Genomic DNA, 14,241 nt, shown 5'->3' on the forward strand with positions numbered 1-14,241 from the left:
GTCATGCATCCTCCGAAACATGACCCGCCTAACCGCGCTCATTAACATCCGCCCGCTTAACCTGGAAGCCGCCGAACCAACGTGTCGGAGGAAACACCGTTCAACTGGCTACCGGAGTCAGCCTGCAGGCACCTGGCCCACCACAAGGAGTTGCTGTGGCGCGATGAGCTGTCCTCTGAGTGCTGCACCACTCAGGAGGCCCTGATAGTTTTCCCTTATTTTCTACTTACATATGGGGCTGTGGATTCATCCAGAACATTTTTTTTTTAAGTCCTTGTTAAGCTTGTTAAAGCTTGGAAAATGAGGTAAAAACAAATACTATATTTTAAGTCTTTGCTGAAGTACGTTGAGCTCATATGCAATCCCTGCCTGTGTGGGATTGAATCCTGGACCCACCAGACCCATCGGCCTCACTATGTTCCATGCATCTTTCTACCATTTAATTTCTGTTTATATCAGAAAAAAAAACAAAAATGTCTGTTATACCTGTTTAAAATCAGGAATAAACAGACATTATTTTTTTTTTCATCAAAAGGTTAATAAACACTTGAATTACTCTTTGCATTTACAGTTTCTACTTTTAGCTCCGTTAAGCCTAAAAGAGACCTCTGCTAAAGAGTCTAATCAGGGTTCAGGGTTTGACAGCCACTACTGATGCCTGGAATCAAGTAAAGACAGTCAGGTAATCCACCGGGGCCGCTCACACTCATCTTACATAACATTTTGTTCTGTTCCCAGTTTTCTTTTGTCTTTAACCCCCCCCTGTCAAACACACAATTCCAAAAAGCACACACACATCTGAGTCATCTTATTGTAATGCACGTGGGAATAGTGTGATTACTTAAAAGAAAAGACAAACTCGCACACTAGTCTTGCTAGTATCACAATTTTTTATTCAAGCTCACGTGTCGGCCTCTTTGGCCTTCGACAGGGCTTTTTCAAAATGCCAAAACAGCCATCTATTTTGCCCCTACCTTTCCTTTTTTCTTTCTTTGTGTCACTTATCCCTCTTCCCTCTATAGCTTAGCGCTTTTTCTATGTTGAGGCCGTTGCCAAGCAAAAGCGACAGCTGGGAACTTGCAATCCCCTTCCAAAGTTTTCTAATACTAGTCTTGACTCAGTGGAGGTCAGTTTATTAAAATGTGGGTCTCGGTCGGTGTACTGTGGGCCCAGTGTGAGTCTCCGAGAGTCTTGCACCTTGAATGTTAAGAACTGCCCCTTCCCTTAATCCCTCCTTCCTTCACTTCCGTTAGTGAGCACAGGGTCCCCTGTGAAAATGCCCCAACCCTTGGAAACAACCTATCGATTCCCACCTTTTCCTCTGTCAGACATCCAGAGGAAGACTGCTCCGGGAGGCTAGAGCTCCCATCTGTCTTTCTCCTATAACCTTCTCTTTCTCTCTGCTCTCCCTCCCTCTCTCACTCCTCTTCTCTTTCTGTGCTCCCTCTTTCTGTCCTCTCAATCTTTTTCCCTCTCCCTCCCAATCACACTCTCTCTCTGCCCCCTGTCTCTCTCTCTCTGCCCCTCTCTCTCTCTCTGCCCCCCCTCTCTCTCGCTCTCTGCCCTCTCTCGCTCTCTGCCCTCTCTCTCTCTCTCTTTGTGTGTTCCCTTTCTCTTGTCTTGTTACCCACACAGACACACACACAGTACACAGATGAAGAACGCTGCCTGTGCCCATACAAAGTTGCCCTCCGGCAAAGTTTATACATTCCACTGATTCACATTCGTACTGAAGTTGTACTACTCCGTCTTGCTCACCATGTACCAGCACTGTGTGGGTTTTCTTTTATCATTGTTAAAAAGTTGGTTTTAGAGTGTAGTTATTCGGAGAGATATTTAATAATATATACTTATTCTCAATTCAATGGCACTTCCCAATGCACTCTCTTTCCAATGGAATGGCAACCAAATGTTTTTTATGACTCTAAAATGAATGTAAAACAGCTCAACCGGGTACCTCCGGTGGCTGGTGTTATTACCAGGGTCATGTTCAGTAGGGAGTAGTATCACAATCACATTTTTGCAATGGAAAACAACAATTGGTTCGGGGGGGGGGTTCAGGTAGTTACCCTCCCCTGGTTCACTATGTTTCAAAATGTTTTTCTTTTTCTCTCTCTCTACTGAACAGGATCCACGACACACAGCACAGTGAGGTGCTGCTTACCTGTGGGCAGAGGCTGTCGATCTGGGTGGCGGCCATGCGAACCAGCTTCACACCCTCCTCGTTGTTAGAGATGGAGCAGGCCAGGTTAGCCACCTGTAACAAGAGACAAGGACACACAGGCTTAGCTACTTTTGAACAACTTTGTGTCTAATAACTGCATCTACACCATTCGGGTCATTTGAATCAATAATAGCAAATGAATGGCAGACAAAATGTCAGAACTTCATTGGCGTTGGCTAGTCTGTGTTTTTTGGTAACTGAGTGACAAAATACACCGTTTTTGTCCTTTTTTGTGTTCATTAGATGGCAACAAACGTCAGACAAAGCTCAATTTGTCTGACGTTTGTTGCTCAACCTCTGCCTACTACAAGCTTTTAATCATATTCTTTCTCTCACGATGCAAGTACCCTTGTTATTACTATTAGCGACGGTCTGTTAGCTTTCACCTGAAACCCAACGCAATTTCCCCACTAACACTCACACTGGTTAGCCTCTTATAATGTGTGCAGATAGTGATTCCTGAAGGAGGCAGTCTCCGCCACAGCCTTAACTCATGTCTGTAGCTATCTGTACCGGCGGCAGGGGATTTAATGCTTGGCTAGGTAAGGCAATGTCGGGGCAAAATATGTACCGGGGTTTGGGCTTGCTCATCTGTTAGATTGGTATTTGTTATTCCCCTGCGTTGAGACCTGGTGAGTGCCCCACCCCCTCCACCCATCTCTTTCTCTCTCTTCGTTGCTCTATCATTTCAGAAAAATATGAAAATTATTCAGATCACAGAAGGACTATAATGTGAGTTTTCCACTGGACTTTCTCAAGGACATACTTTTCTGAGAAAGAGGGAGAAATAAAGAAACTGAGAAAAAGAGAGAGAGAGAGAGAGAGAGAGAGAGAGTGGAAAGAACAGGTTGACCAGCTTTCTTCTGTTCTGTCAGCACACTACTGTTAAGATGGTGGCAGGGTGAGAGAATGCACTAAATTCATCCTTGTGGATGCTCTACCCCCTCCACCCCTCTCCACTCCTCTATGACCCTTTTACTCCTTCCCTCTCTCTCTCCCTCTCTCTTCGTCTCTCTTTCATTTCCGAAAAAACTCAAATCGCATACACTCTGAAAGGTGCTATCTAGAACCTAAGAGTGTTCTTCGGCTGTCCTCATAGAGAACCCTTTTAAGAACCCTTTTTTGGTTACAGGTCTCTTTTGGTTCCAAGTAGAACCCTTTTGGGTTCCATGTTGAACCCTTTCCACAATGCGGCTCTTCATGGAACCAAAAAGGCTTGTACCTAGAACCAAAAAGGCTTGTACCTAGAACCAAAAAGGGTTCCGCTGTAGGGACAGCTGAAGAAGCCTTTTGGTACCCTTTTTCTAAGAGTGTAAGGACTACAATGTGACTTTTATACTGGACCATCTCAAGGGCTTCTTTTTCTAAGACTGTGAGGACTACAATGTGAGTTTTATACTGGACCATCTCAAGGGCTTATTTTTCTAAGAGTGTGAGGACTACAATGTGAGTTTTATACTGGACCATCTCAAGGGCTTCTTTTTCTAAGAGTGTGAGGACTACAATGTGAGTTTTATACTGGACCATCTCAAGGGCTTCTTTTTCTAAGAGTGTGAGGACTACAATGTGAGATTTATACTGGACCATCTCAAGGGCTTCTTTTTCTAAGAGTGTGAGGACTACAATGTGAGTTTTATACTGGACCATCTCAAGAGCTTCTTTTTCTAAGAGTGTAAGGACTACAATGTGAGTTTTATACTGGACCATCTCAAGGGCTTCTTTTTCTAAGACTGTGAGGACTACAATGTGAGTTTTATACTGGACCATCTCAAGGGCTTCTTTTTCTAAGAGTTGAGGACTACAATGTGAGTTTTATACTGGACCATCTCAAGAGCTTCTTTTTCTAAGAGTGTGAGGACTACAATGTGAGTTTTATACTGGACCATCTCAAGGGCTTCTTTTTCTAAGAGTGTGAGGACTACAATGTGAGTTTTATACTGGACCATCTCAAGGGCTTCTTTTTCTAAGAGTGTGAGGACTACAATGTGAGTTTTATACTGGACCATCTCAAGGGCTTCTTTTTCTAAGAGTTGAGGACTACAATGTGAGTTTTATACTGGACCATCTCAAGGGCTTCTTTTTCTAAGAGTTGAGGACTACAATGTGAGTTTTATACTGGACCATCTCAAGGGCTTCTTTTTCTGAGAAGAAGTGAGAAAGAAAAAAATGAGAGAAAAGAGAGAGAGAGAGAGATTGGGGAATGGAAAGAACAAGTCGACCAGCTTTATTCTGTTCTACTGTGATGACAGCACTACTGTTAAGATAGTGGCATGGTGAGATACTGTACTAAATTCATCCAAATGCTATATTACAAAACATAATTTCTCGGAAATGTCAGAAAGGTACATGGGGAACTCGACGATAATTGGCAAAAGAGTGGCGGCCATACTGCCTTGGCCTCATACAATGGACTCCTTCCTCCCATCAGAACCAAATGGATCAGCCTAAATGGGCACCTGTAAGGTGGCACAGTCGTGTATATAAATAGTCTCAGTCATTAGTGGTGAAATACTGCCTTGAGGTTCATTACCGGAGATCCTGAGTGCGCCTAAATTATTAGCCCATCTTATTGGTGCAAAAAGGGGTTTCATTGTACAATTAGGACGCCAGGTGGCCTTTCTGACAGAACATCTCTCCGGGTTTCATTTACACCTGCCTATGTACAGAGGTATGCTATCTTGCTCCTTCTCTCCTACAACCCAAGGTAGTCTCTCTCTTAGTGGTAATATCTCTTTCTCTCATACAGCGAAAGGTACTCTCTCTCGTGCCTACTTTCAGAAGTACCTTCTTCGTCTCTCAATCATGAATACAATCAGACATGAATCCATTAACTCTCTCTCTCTCTCTCTCTCTCTCTCTCTCTCTCTCTCTCTCTCTCTCTCTCTCTCTCTCTCTCTCTCTCTCTCTCTCTCTCTCTCTCTCTCTCTCTCTAACATCAAGAGGTAGGCATACTCTGTCACTGCACCTGCTGTGGATTCCCAATGTCTCCACTAGCTGGGAGGAGGAAGGGAAGAACCCTTTGATTTTCTCTCTCTCAGGACACTATTTGCCCAGCTTACCATAGTAATAAAAAAAAACTGACCAATTGAAGACAAAGTCAATCCACCACGTTGGGAGTTTCAGACACTTAGGCATGAGGCGACACACACGCACGCGCGCACGCACACACACCACACACACTGCACTGGAGGCGCACACATCACATCCTAGACCTCGCTGTGTTTACTTCACACTGTTTCATTGTCATAACCGACAAATTCCGCGTAATCAATCTAATGTTGCCCCAAAATGAATTAGGTTGGCAACACTTTGGGAATACGTCGAAGCTAAGCTAAAAAGACAGATGCCTGTTGGCGGCGGGTAGTGCCAAGGCGTATCGACGCTCCTTTCGCTCACGTGACACTTTTTGAGGCAAATTGAGGTAAATCGATTCGATGTGTTACAAAGCTCCTCGCTCAAGGCCCTGTGTCTCCCTTATACTAGTGAAAGCTATGAGTGACGTGATGGATTGCACTCCTTTGTGTGTGTGTGTGTGAGGGAACGAACGCGTGTGTCTGTACGTGTGTGTGTGTGTTTGTGTGTGTGAGGGAACGAACGCGTGTGTCTGTACGTGTGTGTGTGTGTTTGTGTGTGAGGGAACGAACGCGTGTGTCTGTACGTGTGTGTGTGTTTGTGTGTGTGAGGGAACGAACGCGTGTCTTTGTACGTGTGTGTGTGTGTGTGTGATCGCGTCTTACAAGAACAACGCTGCTTAAAAGAAGCTACAGTGTGTAAACAACGTTCCAACAAACTAAAAGCCTCTCCCTGTGTCATATTGGAGGAGAGTGTACTGTACCGAAGTACATAAATTAACCAGAACTCTGAACCATACCCCCCTACACCATATCTCCATACTGTTCCTCCAGTTAAACCGTACACAGTGCCTATAGAATATAACCCCCCTTGGATTTCTTCACTTTTTATTCTGTTCGAAAGTGGGATTCGAATAGATTTAACAGTCTTTTTTGGTTGTCAACGATCTACACAAAATACTCCGTAATGTCAAAGTGGAAGAAACATCTGTTTTTTTTTTTTTCTCAAGATGAATGAAAAATAAAACACTAATATTACAGTACCTTGATTAGATAAGTATTCCCCCCCCCTCCCTGAGTAAATACATGTTAAAAACACGTGGCAGTGATTCCAGCTGGGAGTCTTATTGGATAAGTACGAGCTTTGCACACATATATTGCAGTCACCACCATGCTTGAAAATAAGGAGGCCGATGTGTTGTGTTGGATTTGCCCCAAACAAGGCGTTGCTTTTAGTCCAAAAAGTGTATTCCTTTCAGTATTACTTTCGTGTGTTGTTGCATATTGGATGCATGTTTTGGAATATTTGTATCCTGTGTATTTTTATTCTTCTTTTCACTTCTTTTCATTCAGGTCATTATTGTAGAGTCACTACAATGTTGTTGATCCATCCTCAGTTTTCTCCCTTCACAGCCGTTGTAGCTGTTTTAAAATCACCAATGGCCTCATGGTAACATCCCTGAGCAGTTTGCTTCCTGTCCTGCAGCTCGGTTCAGAAGGACGACTGCGTCTTTGATGTTTCTGGGTGGCTTACAGTATACATCAACCGAAGTATAATTATTAACTTGACAATGCTTAAAGATATAGACTAAATTGCACGTTTAAACTGGATTAACTGTAATGGCATTTCTCAGACATGCTTTAAACTAGTCTCGGACTTGCCCTAATCTGGATTTAAAAAGTCTGATTTCCAGAATGATTAGAGTTCATCTAGATCTAAGTGGAGTCTTAAATTAAACTTGGCCAGAGGCAGGTTTCAATGATGATCAAAGAGCACCACCAAGGCCCAGACAGAAGGGTGGTTTATAAGACAGGAACAACCCACTGATTTTGATGAAATCAATTCCCGTGACCGTTTCCGTATGTACAAATGCAAACTGACATCATTGGTTTGCTTGAGCCAAGGCTTTCATCTGACTCTCTTAGGGGGAAGGCCCATCCCTCCTTACCTACAAGTACTGATCACCTTGAGCTTGTCGGCATCTGGAACCTTCCATTGTGAAACAGGAGACTTAAGTTACTCGACTGTATGCACGATAAACAATTACATCAAGTTCCCTGATGCTGCTGCCCGAGCCAACTACAAGGTAGAGTTCAATGAATATGGGAACTTCCCCTGAGTCATTGGCTGTATAGATGGATGTAATATTCCCATCAAGTGTTCCTCTAAAGCAGGTGCTGAGAAGTATGCAAACTGGTTCTCAATGAATGTACAAAGTGTGGTGCACTCCCAGTTTGCAGTTCATCAACATTGTTGCACGTTGGGAAGGTGCAACTCATGACTCAAGGATTTTCCAAAACTCCTTTTCGTATGCTCTGCTTGAAGGGGGACAACATAGTGAAATCATACTTGGTGACAGTGGGTATGCACAGGCCAACTTCTTCACCCCCTACCTTCAGGCAATAGGACCGGAGCAACAACGGTACAACCAAGCTCATATCCATACCAGAAGTGTAGTAGAGTGCATGTTTGGTGTACGGAGTTGTTTCCAGTCTCTCAGAAACACATTGCACTTTCAACCAAGATGCTGCATTGTTATAATTGCAACAGCAGGGCTTCACAATTAACTCAAACCACATGGCTGCCCAGATCCTCACACTGAAGACGAGGATGACCCAGATGTTCCCATGGTTGGGGCAGACAATTTTTAAAAAAATGACAAGCCTGCTGAGATGCTTTTGCTTTGCAGTACCTCTCGGTTTTTCTAATGACTGCATTCCCTGGTTCACCCACTACTTTGCAGACAGAGTTCAGTGTGTCAAATCGGAGGGCATGTTGTCCCGTCCTCTGGCTGTCTCTATGGGGGTACCACAGGGTTCAATTCTCGGTCCGACTCTTTTCTCTGTATATATCAATGATGTTACTCTTGCTGTGGGCGATTCCCTGATCCACCTCTACGCAGACGACACCATTCTGTATACTTCTGGCCCTTCCTTGGACACTGTGCTATCTAATCTCCAAACGAGCTTCAATGCACACAAAACACTCCTTCCGTGGCCTCCAACTGCTCTTAAACGCTAGTAAAACCAAGGGCATGCTTTTCAACCGTTCGCTGCCTGCACCCGCACGCCCGACTAGCATCACCACCCTGGATGGTTCCGACCTAGAATATGTGGACATCTATAAATACCTAGGTGTCTGGCTAGACTGCAAGCTCTCCTTCCAGACTCATATCAAACATCTCCAATCCAAAATCAAATCTAGAGTCGGCTTTCTATTTCACAACAAAGCCTCCTTCACTGACGCCGCAAAACTTACCCTAGTAAAACTGACTATCCTACCGATCCTTGACTTCGGCGATGTCATCTACAAAATAGCTTCCAATACTCTACTCAGCAAACTGGATGCAGTTTATCACAGTGCCATCCATTTTGTTACTAAAGTACATTATACCACCCACCACTGCGACCTGTATGCTCGAGTCGGCTGGCCCTCGCTATATGTTCGTCGCCAGACCCACTGGCTCCAGGTCATCTACAAGTCTACGCTAGGTAAAGCTCTGCCTTATCTCAGTTCACTGGTCACAATGGCAACACCCACCCGTAGCACGCGCTCCAGCAGGTGTATCTCACTGATCATCCCTAAAGCCAAAACCTCATTTGGCCGCCTTTCCTTCCAGTTCTCTGCTGCCTGCGACTGGAACGAATTGCAAAAAATCTCTGAAGTTGGAGACTTTTATCTCCCTCACCAACTTTAAACATCTGCTATCTGAGCAGCTAACCGATCGCTGCAGCTAACCGATCGCTGCAGCTGTACATAGTACATCGGTATATAGCCCACCCAATTTACCTACCTCATCCCCATACTGTTTTTATGTATTTACTTTTCTGCTCTTTTGCACACCAGTATCTCTACCTGCACATGTTCATCTGATCATTTATCACTCCAGTGTTAATCTACTAAATTGTAATTATTCACTCCTATGGCCTATTTATTGCCTACCTCCTCATGCCTTTTGCACACACTGTATACAGACTATTTGTTTTCTACTGTGTTATTGACTTGTTAATTGTTTACTCCATGTGTAACTCTGTGTTGTTGTCTGTTCACACTGCTACGCTTTATCTTGGCCAGGTCGCAATTGCAAATGAGAACTTGTTCTCAACTAGCCTACTTGGTTAAATAAAGGTGAACTAAATAAAAAAATAAATAACAAATTACAACAAAGAAAGGTCACACGATTAAAGCAAACAATAGCCGTGTAACAAAAAGGTTTTTAATTCACAAATGGAAATATCAGGACCCCAAACGTGTGCTGGTTTGAGAAGGACATCGGTACTGTTGTTGCTTCGTGTTTCCCTCCGCCGTCCTCCTCGCCAACTCAACAGGAAGGATGTGTATCTTCATATCATGCTCTTCTTTTAAATGCAATCAGTCTGCGCTCATGGAATTCAATGGCCAGTTTCTCATAAATCCTCAGCCTCTTTTGTCGTTGTCCCCTGGCCCGGGTTGGTGACCCAATCTTCCCTCCTGGCTGCTGCAAATGTAGCAGGCTGGCCTTCATCCTGCCGTATCCCCACCAAGCCTCTAGAAAATGATGACATTCCTGCATTAGGAGAACATTATTTCTTCAAGGGTTGAGTTCATTACATCGTTGTTATTCTGGGAGTTCAAGAGATGACGGAGAACATGACATATTCCCTGCAGTCTGGAGATGGCACATGTTGAATGAATGTGTCCTTATCAAATGAGGATTGGAACGGTGCCCCAATCTGAAATGTTCAAATGGTCACCATCGGGGATACCTTCCGGGTGTTGTTGGTTATTAATGATCCCGGTAAACAAGTCCCCCAGCTCATCTGTCTCTGGTCTTACTTGGGGGTCCGTTACCAGTCTTGTAACGCTCCTTACGAGCAACAGCATTTGTCTTCTTTAAGTAGGTGTTTATGTTTTTCCACAGGATCTTAGAAAGACAAGATAGAAATAATATGAGCAATTATGTATGATATTGTGTGTGTGTGTGTTTGTCTGTCACACAAATACATTTAGGCCCCACTGTGTCGTGTCACAGAAGAAAACAAACATTTCAAAGTGACTCTGATTTGTAAAAGTGGGACAACAATGAATACAGTATCTTACCTGAAGTAGTTGTAGTGTCTTTTTTTCTTTCTTCATTTGAGTTGAATTCATTACAAATGGTAATCTTTGTCTCGTTTCTGTTGACGAATCGTGCTGTTTGTTCTCGATAATTGGGTGGTTTGACACAATTTACTTCAAGAGGTTTTTTTTTTCAAAGTCACTTGAAATTCTTTGAAAGTTTTCTTTTACCTCCGTCCATTGTTTGGTTTAGGTGACTTGTTCCAATTCCACACAATGCTTAGTGTCCCATCCTTGTTGCTTTAAGCATCCTTAGGTCAGCACAAAGTGCACATCATTCATTTACACTGAACAAAACATAAACAGAATGTGTAAAGTGTTAGTTCCATGTGTCATGAGCTAAAATAACAGATCCCAGAAATGTTCCATACGCACAACAAGCTTATTTCTGTCATATTTTCTGCACAAATTTGTTTACAATTCGCTGTAAGAGAGAATTTCTCCTATGCCAAGATAATCCATCCACCTGACAGATGTGGCATATCAAGAAGCTGACTAAACAGCATGATCATTACACAGGTGCACCTTGTGCTCGGGACAATTAAAGGTGCAGTTTTGTCACACAACAGATGTCTCAAGTTTTGAGGGAGCGTGCAATTGGAATGCTGACTGCAGGAATGTCCACCAGAGCTGTTGCCAGAGAATTTAATGTTAATTTCTCTACCATAAACCGCCTCCAACGTTGTTTTAGAAAAATGGTCAGTTTGTCCAACCAACGTCACAACCGTAGACCATGTGTAATGGCATCGTGTCGGCAAGCGCTTTTCTGATGTCAACGTTGTGAGCAGAGTGCCCCATGGTGGCGGTGTGATTATGGTATGGGCAGGCATTTCCTACAGACAACGAACACAATTGCATTTTATCGATGGCAATTTGAATGCACAAAAATACCATGACAAGATCCTGAGGGTCATTGTGAGGCCCATTTTAAGGTATCTGTGACCAACAGATTAATATTTGCAATCCCAGTGATGTAAAATATATAGATCATTTAGGATTGCTTAAATAAAGCGGGTGAATACATTTTAGTTTAAAAAAACATATTAATTTGTACACATTTGTAGAATTTTCTTTTCACTTTGACATTATGGAGTGTTTTGTGTAGATCAATGACAAAAAATTACAATTAAATGTATTTCATTCTCACTTTGGAACAAAACAAAATGTAATAATAAGATCAAGGAGGTGTGGCCTTTCTGTAGGCGAATGACTCTGCAACTTCGGGCACTTTGGCCGTGCAAACTTCCAGAAATTAAAACGTATTCAAACACCATTTCACCAGTATTGTGCTTATCTTTGATTTGTCCCGAAACTATATCTGATAATGGCTGTGATCGTACTATTCAGGAATGTATATATTTGTGTCATTTTTCCCAGACAGCCATAAGCAAATGTCATTTCAAAAACATCCATTTTAGTTGAAAATGAAATATCGTACAATGTATTTATTACAGGTTTCTTATACATTTGTACATGAACTTGTATTGAATATTATTTTAAGTGATTTTTAAGGTTTTCCTAATATTCATAATTCAACACGACGCCTGAATGTATAAACTTGCCTTGGTGACAGCTGAAAACATATATTTATCATGAAAAATAATATATTTCCACCCAACCTTTTTGTGAGATTATGATACCAACCATATGATTTCCATATCTAAAACGAATAAATGTATGTAAATTATACACAATATACTCATTTACATCAAAACAATGGGCTGTGATGGAAATGACAAGGTGTGGTGGAAATGACAAGGTGTGGTGGAAATGGCAAGGTGTGGTGGAAATGACAAGGTGTGGTGGAAATGGCAAGGTGTGGTGGAAATGGCAAGGTGTGGTGGAAATGGCAAGGTGTGGTGGAAATGACAAGGTGTGGTGGAAATGACAAGGTGTGGTGGAAATGGCAAGGTGTGGTGGAAATGACAAGGTGTGGTGGAAATGACAAGGTGTGGTGGAAATGACAAGGTGTGGTGGAAATGACAAGGTGTGGTGGAAATGACAAGGTGTGGTGGAAATTACATCTATGTAAAAAGAAAACGTATGAAAACTATTTTAATGCAAACATTTTGAACAACAACCATTGTTAAACATTTCATTACTATAAGACAAAGTAAGTTTGCAAAACATTGGAACAAGCACCTTTTCAACATGAGAACAATGTGTTGTCCTTGACTACATGCTGCAAATACAAATTCTAGCACATATCGAGAGGGAAGAGTTAATTGAGAGCTCACATGTTTTATTTAATGTATGATTTTATACCCTGCTTTGTATGTACTGTATAGTGAGTTTCAAGTGTATCTAAAGCTTAGAAAGAGAGCTATGTTCCTCCCAGACCAAGGCATCCAGCTCCATGTGCCTTTTAGTCACCGGATGGGGTTCAGGGACAAGTCTAAGCACATGCTGTGGTCTGTCCCATATGATGTCGTCTCTGATTGGCCCAAAAAGAAACGGTTGGGAACAAACGAATAAGATAATGGATTTGTGTCATTTCCACCACTTTCTGTCATTTCCACCACACTTTGTGATGGAAATTACACTCTACAGTTTCTGGAGAACATTGACAGACTGCTTAGCATGCTTTGGTTAGAATTATAGCTAGCATATATTTTACACAAAATAAATAAAATATACAATTTTTTCTAAAGTTCTAACACAAATTAAAGACATTTTAGCCTGTTTGGAAATGACTGACAATTAAAACATTCTCTACACATGCAATATTACCTCAAATGTTCTTCAACTTCTAGACATCACATCTGGAAGAACTGTCCACTGCAGCCATGTGCTTCAGTGTCGCAATGTGTTTCCATGGTAACTAAATTAACATTCTCTTGAAAAAAACGTTATTTATGAGGAATTTGTCCTCGGTGGTGGAAATGACACCACTCCCGAAGGACAGGTATATTTTGTGCAAAAAACAATATAAAGGGCATATTCACAATAAATATTGATATAGATTTTATTTGATTTACTTTTTTCTGTAGTACATAACATTATATTATGTGTAATTATTAATGTTTTCTCATAGAAAAATAGTAGAAGCTTAAAAGTCTGGGTCAGGGACCAGGGCAAAATAGTGAAATTGAGGTATAAAATGCATCTGAAGTGGCTAAAATACTTGATAGACAGGTGTTTATAAAAGTATGGGGTCAGTCCAGTGTGAACTTAACACACAAATATCTGTAGTTGTTTTATTTTTGATCAAATCTCCAAAAATGACCGGAGGACATAGAAGTGCTCTTCCAAATGCTGGCGCTGTATTGTCCTGCCTGTTTCTGCCTCTGTATCTCTCTCTCTCTCTGTCATTCTCTCTCTCTCTGTTTCTCTCTCTCTGTCTCTGTCTCTCTCTGCGACCCCAAAACACTGCGAGCTGGACCCGGGCAACACACCATGTCCGGCAAAAACAAATAATTACAATTATTTACTAAAGAAGTGAGTGTGTGTGTGTGGGAGAAAGAGAGAGAGAGAAATATAGATAACTACTGATGTTGTCCTTTTACCCAGGCTCTGATAATCACTTCAATTCTAATTTGACGAAGGCTCCCTTCCCTGCATGCAGTTGGGAATCTACATTGTGGGTATTCTCGCAAACGCTGTATCAATACCACAGAAGCATACTCAGTACAGTACTGAATGCCTAAGAGCATGGTTTTGTATCACTGCTATCAAAACCTAAGCATGGAAGGTGATACCTCATTGGAACTCTCATTGTGATCAAGCTAAGCAACTAACGTGTGCAGACACATATTCACAAAGCATCTCAGCTTAACAGCCCCGATCTAGGATCAACCATGACTTTTAAGCATTAAGAATAACAGGGAGCACCGGCACTCTAGTGACGG

The 14,241-nt window shown here is 42.2% G+C and overlaps 1 protein-coding gene across 7 annotated transcripts in view; it reads right to left on the reverse strand.

The window, feature by feature from the left end:
* LOC118395356 (catenin alpha-2) overlaps positions 1–14,241 on the reverse strand; it is a 697,964-nt gene that overhangs the window by 59,592 nt on the left and 624,131 nt on the right. For all 7 annotated transcript variants that reach the window (XM_052464403.1, XM_052464401.1, XM_052464402.1 and 4 more), the window contains one exon: positions 2,165–2,257. In XM_052464403.1, the coding sequence (XP_052320363.1) occupies positions 2,165–2,257 (93 nt within the window). The remainder of the gene's footprint in view (positions 1–2,164; positions 2,258–14,241) is intronic.

The sequence above is a fragment of the Oncorhynchus keta genome, chromosome 16 (assembly GCF_023373465.1).
Source record: "Oncorhynchus keta strain PuntledgeMale-10-30-2019 chromosome 16, Oket_V2, whole genome shotgun sequence".
Taxonomy (NCBI): Eukaryota; Metazoa; Chordata; class Actinopteri; order Salmoniformes; family Salmonidae; genus Oncorhynchus; species Oncorhynchus keta.